This window comes from Engystomops pustulosus, chromosome 2 (genome assembly GCF_040894005.1).
Source record: "Engystomops pustulosus chromosome 2, aEngPut4.maternal, whole genome shotgun sequence".
Classification (NCBI taxonomy): Eukaryota; Metazoa; Chordata; class Amphibia; order Anura; family Leptodactylidae; genus Engystomops; species Engystomops pustulosus.
The window spans coordinates 37,570,466-37,591,305 of record NC_092412.1 but is presented as its reverse complement, the minus strand read 5'-3'; the positions used below and the strand labels follow the sequence as shown (position 1 = coordinate 37,591,305).

The window sequence follows — 20,840 nt, the reverse complement described above, 5'->3', positions numbered from 1 at the left end:
GGACCCTATCTTGTATGTAACAAGGGGGCATGGCTTTTACCGTATGCAGTGCAGGTTACACGTTTACTCCTGTGTCGCCCCCTGTCTGCACTGCTGGTCAGTGATGCCGAGGGCACAGCATCCGCTTACATTAATAGCTTGCGGCTGACCTCCTCGCTTCCATCCTGTCTGTTTTCCCTAAAGTTAGAAGCCTGAAATCACCAAATGTTGTGTGAGGTAACTAATATCTGACAGACTGATCAGTATTACCCAGGAGACGCCCCACATCCTCCCTTACCAATCACCCGCTGCAGCGTTATGACTTTCCTCCTACTTTTCTGTATATTGTACATGACTCGTCTCTGCTGTTATATGTATCCGATTCATACTGTGTTTTTTATGTATAAATTGCTTTTACTTATCCTTTGGCTGGAATTCTTATTTCTCTGCAAGTATATTACAACATCTATGGGACCAAAAGGAGACCTTTCTCCACCAACTCCAATGTGAGTGCTAGAGATAGCAGAGGGTTCAGCACTCCCATAAAATAATGCCACTACACCCACTAGTGAGAACAGGACCTCTGTTCTCTGAATTGCCGGGGGTCCTGTTCTAGCATTCAGAGGAGACCCCCAGCAATCAGCCTCACACTGAACACCTTGATATCCCCTATCCTGTTGATAAGTTTTAAACTTGGGACAGACCCTTTTTAACAGACTCGGTACTGAGATCACCATGAAACTCTAGTAATTAGGATCTCTTCCGTCCATCTGACAGTATAAGAAGCAAAAATGTTCTCATGAATCATGGGGGAGGTGTAAAAGATGGCTCCAGCTACCCCGGAGGCCCCCTGCACACAATCCTTGAATAGATATTGTTAGGCTTTCTTACATGACTGTGTGCAGTCCGTGGAAAACGGGGAAAAAAGTCGGCCCAGCTCCATAGACCGCACACTGTGCAGAGGACAGATACCTTGCATTATATCAAAATACCCACACTGCAGGTCGGCCGGCAGACAAGAAGCGTGCATTATATTTTGATATAATGCAGGGACTTTCGTGTGCAGTCTATGGAGCCAGGCCGACATATGTCCCGTTTGCCACGGACTACACACAATCATGTACAGGAGGCCTAACCATATCTATTCAAGGATGAAAAGAGTTGGAGGTGGTGAAATGTTATTTTCATTACAATTTCTTTTGTCTTCTAGAAGACTCTCTCACATTAACACTGCTGAGGATTGTCAAGCATCTACATAAATCATCATATACTCAACTTAAAATTGTGCAGTTTTGAAACTCTAAGGATGCTGCAACTCTCAATTGCAAGAAAATAAGTACAGACGGTCCCCTACTTACAAAGTACCCCTAGTTAAAGACGGACCCCTCTGTCCACTGTGACCCCTGATGCAGCTCTCTGGATGTTACTAATGTTCCAGACTGCAATGGTCAGCTGTAAGGTGTCTGTAATGAAGCTTTATTGGCAAAAATGTTTTTGTCTGGATCTACAATTATAAAATATACAGTTCCAACTTGCATTCAAATTCAACTTAAGAACAAACCTATGGAACCTATCTTGTATGTAACCCGGGGACTGTCTGTATTTGTTTTTGCCACTTACATTAATGTTTATAATCTCTGTAGCCAAAAGTTAAACCGGTGTCCATATAATGGAAAATGGTGCAAAATGACTTTAGCTTATCATTGGATCCAGTGGAGGGGAAAGAAAAATTCACAGTCCATTGATTTGATCCTCACCAAGCATGCACTACTCTGACCTGGGTTGTGTTTGACAATCACACACTAAAGTCAATGGGTGTTAAAAAGAAAGTAGGATGTCATCTTGATGCGGTAAGTTTTTCACGCATTTGTCTGAAGGAAGTAACTCAGAGATGTGAAAATCGAACACAACTAGGATGACACTAGCAAAACCAAAAATGCCCCGGTATCAAATACACTAACACAGCTCTCAACAATTCAAATAGTAAATATCAGCAGAAAAAAGAGCTAGGCAAATCATTACTTGAAAAAACACATATCTTTTTATTCATAATATTCCAAGTCAAACACATATATATATATATATATATATATATATATATATATATATATATATATACACAGATCGTATTAAAAATATACCAAGGGAACCAGGTGTCCCAGATGACAATTGGGACCACACAGAGTACCAAAACGGCCCCCCTCCGTCTAAAGCCCCATAGGTAAAAATATATAGATAAATATGGTGGCGATGCCCAATAATAGGGCCAATGAAATAGAAGGGGGTAAGTGACAGTGCAATCCTAGCCTGTTTAGTACCCCGGAGGTACCTTCCGGTGTGTATAGTTAATGGCTTTGCATATTGCACTTACCCGCAGGCATGGTGAAATAGACAGAGGGCAGACAGGAGGAAGACCGAGCAGGCACACCCCGACGCGCGTTTCGCTGATGCTTCGTCAGGAGCATAGTGCTATAAAGAACTGAGAGATCAGAGGTTCTGGTCCGGTGATCCCTTCAGCGCAGGGAGCGATTTTCTTGTGACTGAACAAGCTGGTGGGCAAGAGGCCTGCACATGATGTGTGCTTCCCATTGTTTCAATTGCTGGCACATGTCCTAATTTACTTCTATGGCCTCATGCACAAGGCTGTGGACTCCATGGCCCAGTGCATGATACAACTGCCCAGGAAGCAAAATATAGTGGGGCAGATTTACTTACCCGGTCCATCCGCGATCCAGCGGCGCATTCTCTGCGCTGGATTCGGGTCCGGCCGGGATTTATGATGGTAGTTCCTCCGCCGTCCAACAGGTGGTGCTGCTGCGCTGAAGTCTCCTGGAATGCCTCGAAATACACCGGCTTATCCTGGATGAAGGTGAGTGAAATTTTCGCGACACAATTTTTTTTTTTTAAATGTGGCGGTTTTTCCGAATCCGTCGGGTTTTCGTTCGGCCACGCACCCCGATTTCCGTCACGTGCATGCCGGTGCCGATGCGCCACAATCCGATTGTGTGCGCCAAAATCCCGGGGCAATTCAGGTACAATCGGCGCAAATCGGAAATATTCGGGGAACACGTCGGGAAAACGCGAATTGGGCCCTTAGTAAATGACCCCCAGTGTGTGTGTGTCAGGAAGGAGAGTGGGGCGTTCAGAATTTACGAACATTGGGAGAGGCCGGAGTCTCTTAGTAGATATTGGCTCTGCAGCGCCAGCAGGGGGAAGGGGTGTTAAGGCTAGTGTTCAAAACGTCAGTCTTCATTAATCCAACACAAATTTGAACAACCACTCCAAATATAAAACTTTTGGGCGTACTATGCTTATAGGGAACCTGTCACCAGGGACCTAATTTTCACTAAAGACAGGTTGCAAAAGCCCATTACAGCTGCAGTGCAAATATGTCTTTCTGCCTTCTCTAAGCATTACAATGTAATTGTGTGGTACAACTTACATTGCATCCTGATGGAATCCTCTGTGTAGTCCCAGGGGTTGGGCTTTGGTTTGGATGCATTTCAAAAAACAACATGTGACTTGTCTATGCTGAAGACTCCTCAGCTCTCAGCCCCCACCTTTGTGCTTCTGTACAGCTCCTCCCTCTCCCACTGATGTCAGCTCACCAGGCTGTGAGGTCTGTGAATTAATAAAGATTTAAAAAAATAAAAAAATAAATAAATAACATGATAAAAGATTGACAGTCACGGCAGAGACCCGGCGGTGATGCAGAGAGCTGACGGCTCTATATGTCACCATAGCATTTCATCCAACTCTCCTCAAGTAGGTGTCCGGGGCCATACTTGCCGCCTGGTGGGACAAATCATGAAACTCCCGGAAAACTGGATCTTGCCCTATCTCTAACACCTGTAACTAGAATGAAGAGTAGAAAAAAACAGACAAATTATTTTTTTATTAGACTTTAAAACGTAAATAGAAATGGAAGCTTGACAAAAAAAAAATCTTTTTAAATTGGATAAAAAGTATAAACTTCACTGACCCATCACTTATTTACGGTGGGTCTTGGTGCAGAAATCAACCTTTACAATTGCACAAAAAACATTGCGTAAAACACATGAGAATTACAGAAGCTCTTGTAGAATTACAGTGGAGTAAATGCTGCAGACATTCTGTAATGTGTGTAAAAGCACTTTCCATCCTATTTTACATCTCTGTGGTAAAGCTAAAAAGTAATTATTGTATATGAAAGAAAATCTGTAGTTTATACAACATTCCTTCATTATTATTCAATCATTCATTTTATGTAAGATAAAAAGAACTTTATACTGTATAACTTCCGCCCCTGTAAGGTGTCCTACCACAGCTCACCACCAGAGGGCGGACGAGTGCCAGGCGATAAAACCGAGTTCTGTGCGCGGACAATGTTGTCAATAAAGTTATGACGTGGATTTGTTTAGAAGAAAAAAATTCAAGTTGTTGGCGGCTGCGGACGGACGGGTGAGCGGGTAACCGGGTGTTACCGGCGCCGGGTGATAGCTATACACAGCCCAGGGTGCATTACCACATGGCTATGGCAGGGTATTATCTATGGTATATCCTGCAGCTGCACTACAAGTCCCAGCATGCCTTGTTAGGGGAACCGTAAGGCTGCGGGTAATGTAGAGTATACATGGAGGGAGTGATAGGTGTCCATGGCGATGAGGGAAGTGTCATTTCTACCAATTGTAACTGCAATAATTTCTCAGCCTCCTCCTGACTGTCCTAATGTCTCTGTTCCTCAGCCCCACATAGATTAGGTGCAGCCCTGGTCTTGCCCCGCCCCTTGTGCACTGAGAATTCATTTGCATAAAGTTCTGTATTTCCTATGGGGATATAGTGGCAGCTTAAAGGGTTTGTCCACTTTTGGCAAATAATCGATCTTGTTTGTGTAAGGAAAAGTTATACACTATTCCTTCTGTATCCATTCCTTGTGGTTTTATAGATCTCTGCTTGCTGTCTTGCTATAGAAAGCTTTTTTTTAATTTACTTCCATTGTATAGAAATCTGTCCATAGTCTAGTTATGGACGGGCAGGTGCACGAGTCGTTATTATTAGAGCTGTGTGATATAACGAGCCGTGCACCTGTGTGACATCACATGACCGTGGACAGATTTGTATACAGTGCAAGTAAACATAGAAGTTTTTTTTTTTATAGCATGACAGCAAGCAGAGATCCAGAAAACCGTGGGGAGTTGATACAGAAAGTTTTGTATAAGTTTTCCTTACACAAATCATAACAACTATGGGCTGAAAGTGGACAACCCCTTTAAGCCGCTGTAAAGCCGAGTACAAGGCTCCTTCTGCTGTAAACACTTATCACCTGCACCCGAAGATAACATTTTTTTCCTGCATTTTTACTCTTATCTTAAAGGGACCTGTCAATAGGTTTGGGACCTGTAATCTCTCAGCTGTCTTCATGTAACTATTTCTCTATTGCAGATTGTTGCAGGGATGTCAGTGACTGTAAACTTCTTCAGTAAGTTAAGGGGTTTGGCGCTCACTTTGGAGAAGGAAACCGCACAGTTGGAGCAAGTCTTTAGTCAAGAGGATGAAGGTGAGTGCCATAAGGAGATGCATCTATGACAAAGCAGGTAAAAAGCATTTGCTTCGGGGCCCATTGCAGATCTGTCAGATGTGCCAGGTGGGTTGACCATCTTGTATGCATCAGTGATCAGTGCTGAGACCCCCGCAGATCGCGAGAACAATGGGTCTGGCGGACCCCTCGTCGCTCCGTCAGATTAATGGAGCAGACAGTCGCGCATGACCGTCCTGCTCCATTAATCTCTATGGATCTGACAGAAATTGCCAAGCACTGCGCTTGCTGATCTCCGTCGGCCCCATAGAGATGAATGGAGCAGAACCCCCATTATCTGCGGGGGTCTCATCCGATGGACCCCTCGTTCTCACAATCTGCGGGGGTCTCCGCTCGGTGCATTCAAATCAACTATTTTGTGTTCTCAGTGAAAAATCCCAATAGCTTATATATTCATGTACAGCGTGTGTGTGTGGGTTTTTTTTTCCTTCAGACTATGAAGAGGAGTGTCCGATGCGAGTGCTGCACGACCTGCGCTCAGAAATAATAAGCATGAAGGTGATGTCAGATTATCCTATATAAATATTCCATTATATTGGATCATATAATGCATTTCCTTTGAACATTTATCATTATCCTATATTCTGCTTACTGCTAGTCTAGTTCTAAAAAGCAGGGATGCAATCCAGTTTGCTTGTTAAAAAGAAAAAAATCAACACATGAGATAAATTTATTGTATTATAGGGAAACATTTTCAGGTTTTGGTATTACCGTATATATTCGTGTATTAGCCGAGTTTTTCAGCACAAAAAATGTGCTGAAAAACGTCCCCTCGGCTTATGCACGAGGGTTTGACCAATGCATTTCCCACCCTCGGCTTATACTCGAGTCAGTAGTTTTTCCCAGTTTTTGGTGGTAAAATTAGGGGTCTCGGCTTATACTCGGGTCGGCTTATACTCGAGTATATACGGTACTTAATGCTGCTATCGTTCTCTAAAACAACAAATTGCCTGACATTCTAGTCCTGCATTAAGCAGCTTTATGGTGATTCACCAGTTTTGATGATTTATGTGTATGACGCCTCTGATATCATCCCCAGCAGTGAAACCGCACAGGGATGGATTTAAAGGGGTTGGCCACTTATTGAAAACTTAAACAGGGCAAGTAAAAGACCCTAATAGGGTCTATCATACTTCCCCTGATAAAGTTTCCTGCCAGGAGCCAAAGACGGCAGGACTCTGGACTTCCTGCGACTTCCTGTGTCCTGCTGGCTTCTGTGCAGTAATTCCTGTATGCAGATCCCTCTTTGTTTGCTTTTGGACTAATGAAGTATATTACAGGGTTTACATTTATCGGATTCAAATGATTCACAGTAGTGATGGGAATTCCGGCTCTTCTTAGTGAGATAAGAAAAGCCGGCTCTTCCCTCCCTCTTTATAATAGGGAGCCCTAGGCCAGTCAATCACCCCATGCCACTCCACTTTTCACCCTATTGTATTTGATTAAGGGGTTAAGTGAGCCATCGCCTCATTGAGGTGAGCCGGCTAACGTAGTTCATGAACAGGACCCGTTCGCGAACGACACATCACTAATTCACAGGTTTAGTATCGCTCTAAATGTAATTTCAACAGCAGAACAGCCTATACATAGACTACTGTCTCTCTGATCCCTCTACCTGTGTGACAACTGTGCTGTCCCTCCTCTTACAGAGTGATATTCAGGCCACTCTTGATAACAATGAAAAGAGAGGACGAGATCTGAATAATTTTCTAAAGATCTGTAGAGTTCTGCAGCAGAGAAATGCCTTGGACATCCAGCAAATCAAAGAAACCTTCCAGAAGTACGGATATACACCTCTGGACAGTAAAGCAGCAGGTAATGTAATACTACATTAATAGGGCAGTGCCCTCTAGTCAAGTCAGCCATGGACAACAAATTACCACAGTCACTGTGCCTGGATCTATGAGTAAGAGCCCATGGTTTATGGTGCTTGATTTTGATGATAGATTTTCTTTAATTTGAGGGATGGAGAAGAAAATAGACTACTGTATCACTATACTGTGCCATACATAGATGTCTAAGAATGGGCTCATATGCAGTGTGCACAAACGTCCTAGTTCACTGATAATACCTCAGTCTCTAACCCCCAGTTACCCAGGCACCATGCTTAAAGCGAACCTGTCACCAGGGACAGGTTCCGATAGCCTTTGCAGATTTTAAAATGCCTTTGTCAGCATTTTTAATACTGCCACTACTGTATGAAACTTTATTTCACATTACCTGTCTCCAGTCCAGTATGCGGCAAGTTCCAGGGGAAGGGGGGAGTTGAAGCTTCAGCAGCCTGTTTGCCTGTGTCCGACTACTCTCCTCCACACTCATCCAGCTCCCTCCCCTCTTCTCTTCCTGTAATGTGCATTGTGCAGGCAAGGGGAAGGAAGATGGTGTGGAGGAGAGGAAGAAAGCATCAAGGAGCTGCTGGCAGGGAGCCAGGTAATGTGAGCTAAACTTTTATAAATTACTGAAATTATTCAGAATGCTGACAAAGGCGTTTTCAGCATAGCAGAAGCTATTGGAACCTGTCACCTGCTCAAAATCACATTCCAGACAGGTTCACTTGAATGACTAGATTGATAGTGACTATTCTTTCTAGTGCCTGAAAGCAGATCTATAAATGCAGGGTTACATATTACCAGTTTAATAATCCATGTTTATTCATGTGTATTTATATGCAGAAAATGGTGACAATGCTGACGTGGTAAAACCTGGGTGTGCGGAGGAGAGTTGTCAGAGCTCCGATCCACAAAGCCTCCCTCCCCCGCCGGTCATTGAGAAGAAGGAGCCGTGGGATTTACTGCGTGCCCCCCAGCTCTCGGATTTTGGCCTGTCTCACTACAAGCTGGCTCCAGCGTGGGAACTACAAACTAAGAAGAATGTCCCAGAGGAAAAGCCCAAGCCCCTCTATAAGGATATCCGCACAGTAAATGTGGCAAAGACCCCAAAGTGCGCCCTACGTATGGATGAAGACTTCTCATATATAGAGCACTTTGGGATACGTGAAGACAGCCCAAATCTGAACGACGACTACACAATAGCACTGTTAAACAAGAAGAAGGGAAGGTAAGGGTGTGCTGCAATATGTAGATTATGTATTGTGCTTTATGGTCGCTCTCCTAATCTGTATGATTTAACATCAACCGAATTCTTGAAGCAATATTTTTGTTTTTAGACATTATTTATGAAGGTGATAAACTTTGCAATATAATGCATCAAGTTCGGCAACCTCTGCCTTTTTTTTTCTGCAGTGAGCAGTGTAGGAGAAAGCCGCCTGAGCTATGTCTACCTCAGACAGAAAAGGAAGCTAATAATTAACTCTTTCCATGCCTAGAGCATACTTCCCTTGCTGATTAGACTATCTATGGACTGTCTGTAGGGTGTTAAGTCATTAGACAATTTATTAGGTTCCTTTATCTCTCAGCTGACAGTGGATACAGGGCAGGAAGCTGAATTACACAAAAAAAGGACATGTGAACAGATTTGTTTTGACCCAAGATGGCAGCGCCATCCGAATTGTTAATATAATAGATATTAGTGGTGGATGTTTCCTACAATATGCAGCTAACAGCCAATGTCTATGACAAGGGCTCAGCCCATGAACCTTCTTCATATACCTGGTGCTGCACCATGACGTGTCATGCTGCAGCAAGGGGTTAAATTCTGGTACTAGGTGCTATAAGTACAATTTTACTATGCTGCAAACAATCCCTCATACAGCTCTGTGCATGGACAAATAAAGTTATGGATTTTTGAAGGTGAGGAGCGAAAAACAAAAAAGGGCCTGGTTGTTAAGGGGTTAATAAAAGTATATGGCAAAGTTATCTTCTATTAATATTATCTTCTGCACTATTTAGTTACACTTGTCTGTGACTAAACTGCATCTCACTCCCATTATTCTCCATAGTGGTCCTGATAAACCAAAAGAATCATCGAAGGACTTTAAGAACCTTCTGACCACCCCGGCACACCTGCCTTACAGAGGCGGTAAGTGGCTGCATAACCTCGATGGGTCTACTCTCACAACACTTGTCTCATGTCTGCACCATATAGATTATATATCACTAAGGCTAAATTCAAACTAACGTGTGCCCGCCATATCGTAGTATGTCGGACATGTCCCATCTTTCTTCCCGCTCCGGTACAGCGCTGTGCGCCCATTGCCGTCTATGGGGGACGTACATACGCCGGCATATACACGTCCCCCATACGGCAGTGTGAATATAGCCTAAGGGTGACTCAGTTTTTGACTTTGACATAGATATACTCTCAGGAGTTATGTGTAGTATCCATCATCTCACCATAGAACCATTTTTAGGTATAGATTTCGCTAGTGTGGACTCCCCGCTGCCACCTGTGTTTTGCACCCCAGGACTGAAGGTGCACAAGAAAGGAGGCCTTGATGTCGTGAATGAAAAGTGTGGCGAAAATCATCTTAAAAGCAAGTCAAAGTAAGTGAGGATTATATCGCAGTGAGTAAAGTGAACCTGTAACCTTACTGAGCATTTCAGTAAACGTTTTTAATTACAGGCAGTCCCCGGGTTACATACAAGATAGGGTCTGTAGGTTTGTTCTTAAGTTGAATTTGTATGTAAGTCGGAACTGTATATTTTATCATTGTAATCCCAGCCAGAACTTTTTTGGTCTCTGTGACAAATGGATTTTAAAAATGTTGGATTGTCATTAGAATCAGGATTAACACTAAAGCTTCATTACAGACACCTGTGATACCTGTTACAGCTGATTATTGTAGCCTAGGACTAAAGTACAGTAAATTACCAATATCCAGAGGGCTGTTTGTAACTAGGGGTCGTATGTAAGTCAAGTGTTCTTAAGTAGGGGACCGCCTGTACATAGATTTTTTATTTTTTTTTTTCTCTCCAGCAACACAGATGGCGGCAGCTCCGCAAAAGATGCAAGCAGCCACCAGCAACTCTCCATGAAAAGCAGTAAGTTTATGCCTGCAGTAAACCCAGCACAATATGCCCAAATGGGAAGAGCTTTATTCATTTTAGTATATATAATTGCACCACCCCCTTTAAAAAAAATAAAAAATCTGCTTAACAAAACAAATTTGTTTCCTCTTCCCCAATGGTGTCCCCAAATGTCCAGAATGAAACAAAGACGGTGAAAGCATCGCACACCCGGTCACAGGCCGCTCAAATTGTTGGCCTGTAGCCTGAACTGCCTTAAAGTCATTGCAGGAGATTAGTAATGTCTGGATCTGTACGTGTGAATACATAAAGTGGAGATTAATAAGCAATTGGGTCTGACGACCTAAATCCAATGTGTATAGCGGCACCTTGCAGCCATCTTGTTGTTATCTGCTTGTTTCACTGTGTAGTTGGAGGGACGTACGTTTATCTGAAAATCTATTGCAAAGTGTTTGCCATTTAGATGCAGTCGCTGTGGATTCCCCTCGTCCTCCAAGTTTTTGCACACCTGGACTTAAAACACAGAAGAGAGACCATATTTTTGTGCATTCTCAACCAGATGAACGCAAAGAGCCTTCAGGGGTTACAGATTTGGACACTCCACCAGTACCTAGCTTTGAGACCAAGTGGCTGAAGACTGACACAACAGTAAGTCCTGTATCCCTGCTTACTCTCTGTTTTTTATTTCTAATCCTGGACAACCCATTTTAAATAGATTTCCTTTAAACAGCAAATACCATCATTTGTTTTCATGCATTGTGAACCAAAGATACCTTGAGAATGCTCTCACTAGACTGATGCAGTAACATATCTTGTTTAATCCCTGAACCGAGTGGTTTTGCTCAAAAAACAATTATAAAATTTGGGACCCTGGGAAAGCTGGGTGCCTACATAAACACATTACACAGGAAGCTGCCTAAACTGTCCAGACAGGACTAATCAACCTGAGCTGGATGACTCGTACACTGCAGCTGGGGGATAGTGCAGCGATTTGATTACTTCTGCCTGCCAGGGACAACACAGTGATGACGTATCCTAGGCTTATGCTGGGCAGGACGAGGCTGGAGCAGTGCATAATAAGGGTGAGGAGAAGCGCTGGGCCAGCCAAAAGAGCGACAGAGCCTCATTTTTATCATTTTATAGTTGTTTCTTTCAACAAAACCACTTAGTTAAGAGATTTAACAAGATATGTTTCTGCCTCAGTGCAGCTATAGCATTCTCAAGGTATGTTTGGTTCCCAATGCATAAAATAAAAGAAAGGTAGATTTCCTTTAATATAGTAAATAATATGTATGAAAGTCTAGTGCCATTTTAGCGTGTAAGTTTCTCAATCTAGAATTGAAGTGGTTGTCTCAAAAGTCTTGAAGTTATCTCCTATCCGGTGGATAACAAAGTGGTCAGTGAGGCTGGGACCACTACTGATCAAGAGAATGGGCCCCTAGAGATCTTGGGAACCGCAGTGACTGGAGGCGCATGAATCCTGCCACTCTATTCAATATTATGGAAGTGTAGAGCACAGTGCTGGAGGTATCTCCCTCGCTCACGTAGACAGTGAATAGAAGTGTTGGAGATACAAGAGCGCTGTGCCTGGCAATTGCTAAAATTCCCTTACAATTGAATGGAGTGGCAGGACTTGTGCTTATCCATGTCTAAAGGTTACGTGAGGATCAAGGAAGACCATTTCCCCCGCCCCCTTTTTTTCATGATGGCCACCAAATTTATGATGTACCCCTAAAAGTTTTTCATAAATGTGTATATTTTACTATTCTTTTAGAGAACTCTAGACATCACTGAACCTCTACCCCGGCCAGAGCTCTCCCATAATCTATACCTAAAAGAATCTGCTCCTCTGGACAAGTACTATGAAAACCCAACTAAGACCTCCTGGCCCCCCAATATGAGGGATTACTGTATCGGGACTCCACCCCGTCCAGATATGACTTCCTGCATTACCGAAGACCTTTTCAAGGTAATCTCTTCTTTGGAAGATCCATAGTGTTGATATGCACTGTCAAGTATAGATATGTGTATAAGTAAAGTTATAACAATGTTGTACCCCAAATGACCTCGGTAAAAATGGATATCTGGGATTCTCAGACTTTAGAGCAATGGAAATGTATATTGTAAAATGCCAACCAATATGGTAACAAACTTCTTGGTAAAATTTTCTATGTTGTAAGATTATTGGTTTTGTCTCCATAGCACAATCTGAAGCTGAACTCCCCTCCAAAAGTATCAAAGTATGAAAACATGTTGTGGACACCCACCCGCCCGGAGATGACGACCTGCATCACTGAGGATATCTCACAGGTTCTGCACTGCTGGGTCTATGATGGTTCTTTATAGGTGGAGCTGCAGAATGTGTGGCACCTGCAAGGGAAGGATGTCTCCTATAACAGATATTGATATGAAGCCATAACCAACCCACCACAAAATCTGTAGATATTATACATAGATTTGTCCTCTTACATTGAGAAAAGTGCAATATAAGGTGAAAATCCTCCATCCTTGACCTGCTGCTAAACTAGTGTAGATGAGATTTGTTACAATCTCAGGGCCTGGAGGGAGGAGCAGGACTCCAGGTTCTAGGAACACAATGACAATGAGTCCTGCTCCTCCCGTCAGGCCCTGCAGCATGTATTATTCAATGAATTCACTTTGCCTGTAGTGTTCCTTTTAAAGGGAACCTGTCACTTGGAATAGATCGAATTAACCATTACCAGTATTTTGTCAACTAGATCAGTACCTTCTAAATCCTGCTTATTGTGTGGCCTAGCATAGTGACATCATCCAGAAAGTTGACTTTAAACTATTGATTTACATCTCACTTCAAAGACATAGCGGTGCAGAGTTTATGACCGAAGTCAAGTTCTCCCCACCTAAGAAAATCCCACTTCTGTAATTGAAGACATTCATCAGACTTCAGGAGGGTGGGTCACTTAGCCCCGCATCCAGAGATATCAGTTAGAGTAAAGGCGTACTGAGGCGGGGAGTGTTTGTATAAAGTAAAGGGGCGGAGAGTTCAGCACAATCTATAGGAGGTGATAATTTACAATTACACAAATGCGTTTACTTTTTTTTATAATTTTTTTTTTTCTTTTAGTTATTATCTCGATATTCTACAAATCAAACAAAACCATCATGGCAGAATGCATCAGCAAATAAGGAGAACAGGTGAGAACTAAGAGGTGGCCATGAAGGAGTTTCTTAGATGACCTAAAGTGGCCAGTTCACAACTGTTAAGCTATTTACAACCTGTTTAAAGGGAACCTATCACTAATAAGTTCCCACAGCACTATACTAACTTGTACCCACACTAAAAAAAATGCATTGTAAACCTACCTGGCACCCTGCCTGAAGGAGCAGGGTGTCCTAAAGACAATTTTTGTTAGCAAGTCCCTCCTTGCCATACCCTACATAAGGTGGGAGAGACGCTGCCTTGCACGACAGAACACGCCATTTGGACATCCTGTTCCTTCAGGCAGGATTACAAATTTCAATTTCTGGGGATATGAACTATGCATTTTTTTGACACAAGTTGGTACAGTACTATGGGGACTTGTCATTGGGCTTAGCAATGAAAATTTGGTGACTGGGTTCCCTTTAAGAACTGTTTGAATGAAACAAGCTCAATGTATTGTGTACAACCTGGGTAACATATGGATCAGGTTGTATGAGAAATTTGGATAGGTTGGTATTTATACGGCATTGAAGGACATAAATGTTTCTCGTAAGGGGGAGTTATCCTTTTTCTGGAGCCTTCTCCTGTGATCACTGGCAGAAACACTTGACAAGGTGTAAGCTGCTGAATTCATTTTGCTAGAATGTTGCTTTCTATCTAGGATAGACTTGCGCTTTGCAGGCACATAAGAGATTTATGTTGTGTGTATACTATGAGCCTGTAATTTCATGAACTTTTAGTACATATAATTACTTTTACGTTTTATTTCTGTTGTATTTTAGGCCTTAAGAGTCGGCGCCCTGAAACAGGAATATTGGGTCGGTTTCTATACAAGACTTGATGATCTGAATTTGAGCGGTTGTATTGCTGGTTCAGTTGGTGGCAAGCAATACATAACTATAATTAAAGTGTATGCAGCCTTATTCTAGCTGCAATTAAGGAAACATTGTTGTATTTAATAGAAATGTATATATTTTGTAAATATATTTTCCTACTCCTCATAGCAGATCTGCACAAATAAACTCTACCTTTGCTGATAAATGTCAGTTCTGTATTCAGAGAACTTGTAGCAGAATGTTGCACTCCAGAGCTGCCTTGTATGTCAGAACCAGTGCCTGCTATTGAGTTTGGACCTGCACCAATAAAAAGATTTAGATTTGTGTACAGGATGTGGTAGTTCTGTAGGAGACCGAAATGTTCCACTGCAAAGATTGCATCCTAAACGCCAATAAATGAACTTATTGCTGTAATAATTACTTTCTGATTTAGACCTTTGGATTGTAAATGGATTTTGATGGTAGATTTCCATCATGATAAACCACGGCCACTTACTCATGGCTCCAGGTACTGTGACTGTGGTAATCATATGTGTTATCCATGGCCTCCTTCCAGCAACTTTTAAAATTCTGCCAGAAGTGCTCCCAGGGGGCAGTTACCAGAGTTCTTCCATGCTGTTGCTTCAGTCTATAGGAGCACTCCCAAGCTCACTGGTGAGATTACAGGAATTGCAGTGTGACAGTCTATGAAGCTGCAGCACAGAGGGGCTCTTCAAGCTTATTAACATGATTTTACAAGGAAGGCCATGGATAACAAATACAAGGAGATGACCAGTGTCTCAGTACCTGGATCTGCGTGTCAGTGTCCCTGGATTATCCATGCTTGATTTTGATGGTAGATTTCCTTTAAGAATGTATCAGACCACCTACTACATTCTTTCTTATAAGAAACGTGAAGGTGTTTAGCCCGTTTGTTGCAGCTACAATAGATATTCATGATGGATTTTGATAGTTCAGTCAACCTGGCGAAACTACTTTATATATGGATCTGGTTCATGTAGGATTGTCTTCTAGTTTAATTAAATACGATATGTGGTTAAAAAAAGGATTTACTATGAATGAAACTTTATTTTACATTTATGCATACAAAGCAATTTATCAAGACATTTTTCTTGAAGGTTTTAGACACAAACAATATGCCAAAAAAAGCTTTTGGAGAGATCAAAATAGATACTGGTCCAGCCTTTTAATATTCATTACCATCACAGACAAACTGTGTCCCAAAAAATGAACCAATAAGTAGCCACTGTTTCTGAATCTACAGGTTAACATCTCTGTACACAGATCCTGTAGTGACTGCACCTCGTCCTCCATTCAAATAAATGCATATTAAAAGGCTGAACTGAGGGTCCTCCTACAAATTGCTGTGGCAAAAACATCTGGAATTTTGTCGGGTATTTTGCTGCATTTTAACAGCAGGTTTCAATGTACAGCTCCAAAGGTAATAACCACACTACCTTACACACTGCCCATGTTTTAAAGGAACAGAGGAATGAGATCTGTTTTAATTCCTTCCACTTTGCTGCCGCTGTAAATCATTGTGGGTTAGCGACCTGCTGTAAATACATGGAGCTTACACAGATTTCCCCCAATATGTCGCTGGCCTTAAAGTTTACAGAAATGCGGAGGGAGGGAGAGGATCACAAAAATTTGTGTGTTCTTGAAAACCTAACAAGTCCATTAAAAAAAAAACCCGCAAGTCGCATCAGTACGGTCTCATACGTCCAGATGGGGGAGGAGCTCTGTTGGGTGGTGTTATTGCGATGTCTAGGTAATCTCCGATTTGAAACCTCTGCGATTGTAACGTCATTGCATCATCCGATCCCTTTCTTCCAGATATTGTACTGCCGATTTCCTTCACCCTGACATTGAAAAAGATAAGGTTATCATTGTATAATCTTGATGGGGTATTGGAGTAGACCAGCCTTGGGATTTACCAGCGGGCCCATAAGCGGAAGTACCAGCGCAAAACTGGAGCAAAGTTAGTATGTGGCTTTTTTTCCTGGCCCTCATTGAAAACCTTAAAGGGGTGTTAGAAATAACTGAAACCTGTTTTTTCCAATTAACAAGGTTAAGTCCACTGCTGCCCAACAAGCCCTGATCAAAGACTGGACAACACTTACCTGTAGCTGGGTCGCTTTGGGTCTGGATAAACGATAGCAAAATTGAAATGTGTCCCCTTTTTCCGGGCTTCTGGGTACACTTCCTTCACCAAGCTGGTGAGCTCTTTCAGAGTAGCATCCATCCTATGGAAGGGAAAGTAGCACTTATATGAAGTACACATACTTTTATTACAACTCTGGATAGCGTTTGCTGCTATACAGGTTTTATTGTTTAATCCTATTATTGAGACCTGCTGCTATAAACTTTTTACTGGAATCATAACTGTTTAATAGGTCATTGCTAGGGCCAGTTATTCGCAGGGAGAGGTTCCGGTCTGGGCTGTGGACCACTGCTCCAAAGTAATGTATTTAGGGTTTGACAGATGTTGGAAATAGGGTGTTCTAAGTAGAGTGACTTGGTCATCTTGACCCCTGCCCATACCGGCGATTTCTATCACCCGCACTCTTTTATACTGACAACTTTTCCCTTTATGATGACAAATAACCAATATCCATATACATCATAATGAAGGTGCACGGACAGTTGATTTTTGATGCGTGTTTCTAGCCTGAAGGTGAGCCCTCCACTAGGTTTATTATAAACTGGTACCACGTGCAGAAGATTTGTTCGAATCATCAGTACTTCACTGTTGTGTTTTAATACATAACTAAAAGTGTAAAATCACTACTTTTGTAGGTTTTTTTTTTATATACAGCTGCAATTTCTAAAAACTAAAATTTTTTTCCAATATACATTCATTACCCTATTGCAGCCTTTTACATTATGCCAAGCATTGAGGTTGCGTTGGGCTGCTAGGGTTATAGAGGAGAGCTCAGCTTTATGGGAAGTGAGGGAAACTAGCTAAGGTCACTGAGGCCAGAGCAAAGTCACATCCAGGATGTGCCCGCTCATTTCAGGAAGAGACGAAATAATTTTCTAAGGGCCGACAGGTAAGGCAGAAACATGATCAAGTTATCATTAGAATTGTTGTCAAAGGCTCTCTCCAGCTGTGCCAAAATTATTTTTGGCCAGATAAGTTTTAAGTAACAGTACAATAATGTCTCAGTGGTCTGAGATGTGAATGTAAGTTTCTTAAAGGGATCGTTTGGGATTGTAACACTGCTCTTTTTAGCATAGGCTAGCAGCCTGCTGGCATGTCAGATTGTAAGGAGGAGCCATTGTTTAGGTAAGCAATGTCTTACCACGTGTAGATCTGTAGCTCACTGGACGGGACATTTCCTCGGGAGAATTCATCCATTCGGTGATGTCTTCCGTTGTTTGTAGTAAATACTCTCAGTAGAAGAGGACAAGTCTGCAGGAGCACAAAAATAATGATTACAATAAATACAGTGACAACCTAATATCCAGGAGACCTAAGTGTGCTATAGACCCCGCTGGGACCTGAACATACAATGTATTCTCCTCTAAAACAAAAACTCTTCAAACGGTTTAGAAAAAGTTCCATCAACATGCATAAAACATGATTGCTCTGCAGCCATCACGCTTGTTTGTAGTCTGTAACCATGGAGACACATGGCTGCATTTTTCAGACTTTGGTTGTCATTGGAATCTACTCTGGGGCCCATAGTGTGAGTCGGATATATTTCCACAAATATCAAACGTTAGTCCAGGGCAGATCTAATCTACCACCAGGACGATCAGACTATGTGCTGGATACAAATGGAACAAACCCTCAGCCGAGAGCAGGACTTGTGCCATGTAATTAGATGACTTTATATCATATCAAATTACACAACTTGTGAAATGTAAAAAGGAACACTCCAGTCACAGCGGATTCATTGAATTATACCTGGTGCAGGGTCTGGAGGGAGGAGCAGGACTCCAGGTTCTAGGAATATGAGTCCTGCTCCTCCCTTCAGGCCCTGCACTGTGTATTAATGAAATAGCTTTGACTGGAGTGTTCCTGGTTTCATAAAGATCAGGAAACTGCTGTGAGGTTGAACCCCAATTTTATGCTGCCACCAACAGAATGTAAAAGCAAAAGAATGAGATCAGCCTCCTCCAGAACAAGATATTTGTAACAGGTTTCAAAGCCTAGTCCTACATTGTACATTATCTTAAAGGGATTGTGTCATTCATGGACCCACTGAATAGGAGATAAATATATAATCAGGGGAGGAGATCACACTCTGGACTGCTGTGTGTTGGAGGACTGATGCAGTGGTCTTGTAGAACTCAGTGCAGCAGAGGATGGAGTGATGTCCTGTGCTCTATTGACTTTGATGAGACTTCTGGATTGTTTACCAGGATTATCTGAATCCAGACGTCCAGAGCAGATCAGAAGACCCCCTGATTGTGTGATTAGTGGACCCCCCTTTAAATATTCCCGCTGGCACGTGCGGCTTTGTGGTCCCTCTACGCCCGTGTTCACACTGCGCACGGCCTGTACTAGATGTGCGTGAGCCTGTAGGTACATGTATTACCCAGGGCGGTGTAAGCTCAGGAGAAGCTGCCAGGTTATATAGAAGGTTATTAGTGGCTTCTCTGTCGTAAAGGAGAGTAATGTCCATTCATTTGGCTGGAGATGTATTCCACCCCGTGTGTATAATGAATGAATGAAGCCGCAGCGTTACCGGGCGCCGCCTCCCCGCTCAGGTAGCACGCGGCCTGCCTCACCTTCTCCCGATCAATCGGTTTCTCCGGTTCTTTCTTGATCTCCTCCTGCGTCACCCGCGACTCTACCGCCATTTTGTCCAGTTTTCTGCCTGATCTGAAATCCTCGCGTCCAGCGGCCTGAAACACTCGCGGAGACCGACTTCCGGCGCTTTCCGGTTTATGAGATGACGTCATCGCGCTGTGCGTCTGACGTCTCCCGCCGGTCAACCTGTGAACTCGATGGTCACGTTAACGTGCGTAAAAGCGCGCGAGTGACGCGATGACGCAACCGGAAGCGACTGGGAACGTCGCTGGTAGTCACAGATTTGTGAATAGTGAATCTACAACAGTTGTTGCAAATTCTGCTCCTTTTGTAATTATAAATTCACTTTTAAGAGGAAATAAATATCTGTTTTGTCTTTTTTATGCAAATTTTAACTTGAAATGATTTTTGTATTTAAAGGGCAATTTTATAAGGAATGTATGTAGTAAGTGGCGTCCATTGCAGTATTGCAATTCTTATTTACTTTTTGCCTTTTCTTGGAATTATACAACTCTCAAAAATAGCAACTGATGAAGGTCCAGAAGAGCCAAAAAGCGTGTTTACTGCCTATTGTTTATTTTCTGTAATGCACTACAAATAAAAGAAAGATTTTTTTCACCTTCCTCAAAGTGCGGGGATTCCTTTTTCCCATATTTATCTGCACGTCCAGGAGCATGAGGAAAAGGTGAGTCGAGTGCTGACCTACAATATTTTATATAACATTGGTCAATGTAAACTTTCCCTTCTCAGGCAGATATGGTGCAGCTGTAACACCAGTTATGGGCAGGAGATAACGTTCATACTTAGAAATTAATACATCATTAACGAAAATGGATATATTCTTAAAGGTAACTTATTTTAGAAGCCACTCAGAGGAGCGGTCCCCAACCTTTTTTCACCCAGGGAGCGGTTGTAAACATAAATTTTCTCCAGGGACAACTGGGTGGGGCATGTGGTCTTGTGTCATAGTTTCATAGCCAAAAATGTTAGTTTGGATGCCACACCAGAAGTCTCTGTGTGCCCAGCCTATATTATCCCATTTCCTGAAGAAGCACCCCCCACTTATATTGTCCCCTTTCTTGCAGCATGCCGCCTCCAATGTCTCCTTTCCTGGAGCCTGCTCCCTTCTCATGCCCCCTTTCCTTTAGCTGCCCCACCCTCTGCTTCCAATGTCCCCTTTACCAAGGGAAAAAAATCCAATACTCACCTTCCTTGTTCCCCTGCAGCAGTCTTCTCTTTCTTCACTTCTCTTCTGTATTATTGCATTGCTCTATTGTCGCCAGACGGGATGTGATGATATCATTATTTGTGTCAGCAATAGAGCAGTGCACTAACGTGGAAATGATTGAAGTAAAGGAAGGGAAGACTGCTGCAAAGGAACGGGGAAGGTGAGTATTGTTTTGATTTTTTTTGTTTTTTTACAGAGCTCGGCAGTAGCCCGGTACCAGGTGTTCCACGGCCCGGTATTGGGTCGCGGACTGGTGGTTGGGAAACAATGTGGGGAATTTATAAAAGCACTTACCGTATATACTCGAGTATAAGCCGACCCGAGTACAATCCGAGACCCCTAATTTTACCAACA

At 42.6% G+C, this 20,840-nt stretch overlaps 2 protein-coding genes across 6 annotated transcripts; one reads left to right on the top strand and one right to left on the bottom strand.

The window, feature by feature from the left end:
• Window positions 1-4,322: 4,322 nt before the first annotated feature.
• SKA3 (spindle and kinetochore associated complex subunit 3) lies at window positions 4,323-15,512 on the top strand. Of its 5 annotated transcripts, none has more exons than XM_072134288.1 (13): window positions 4,323-4,419; window positions 5,401-5,515; window positions 5,988-6,052; window positions 7,204-7,369; window positions 8,227-8,611; window positions 9,453-9,532; window positions 9,864-9,996; window positions 10,430-10,494; window positions 10,943-11,127; window positions 12,254-12,448; window positions 12,682-12,789; window positions 13,583-13,653; window positions 14,443-15,510. In XM_072134288.1, exons 2-13 carry the CDS (start codon window positions 5,413-5,415, stop codon window positions 14,447-14,449), a joined length of 1,563 nt encoding a protein of 520 aa, XP_071990389.1. In that variant the 5' UTR covers window positions 4,323-4,419; window positions 5,401-5,412; the 3' UTR covers window positions 14,450-15,510. The 5 variants fall into 5 exon arrangements, with proteins under 5 accessions (XP_071990389.1, XP_071990390.1, XP_071990391.1 ...); XM_072134289.1 differs by lacking the exon at window positions 4,323-4,419 and adding an exon at window positions 4,423-4,500 and having other exon boundaries at window positions 14,443-15,511; XM_072134290.1 differs by lacking the exon at window positions 4,323-4,419 and adding an exon at window positions 4,451-4,474 and having other exon boundaries at window positions 14,443-15,511.
• Window positions 15,513-15,544: 32 nt separating this feature from the next.
• SAP18 (Sin3A associated protein 18) lies at window positions 15,545-19,447 on the bottom strand. Its single transcript, XM_072134291.1, has 4 exons — window positions 19,237-19,447; window positions 17,802-17,911; window positions 16,620-16,742; window positions 15,545-16,358 (listed from the first exon to the last, which is right to left on the bottom strand). The coding sequence occupies exons 1-4, from the start codon at window positions 19,408-19,410 to the stop codon at window positions 16,202-16,204; spliced, it is 564 nt and encodes a 187-aa protein (XP_071990392.1). The 5' UTR covers window positions 19,411-19,447; the 3' UTR covers window positions 15,545-16,201.
• Window positions 19,448-20,840: the final 1,393 nt, after the last annotated feature.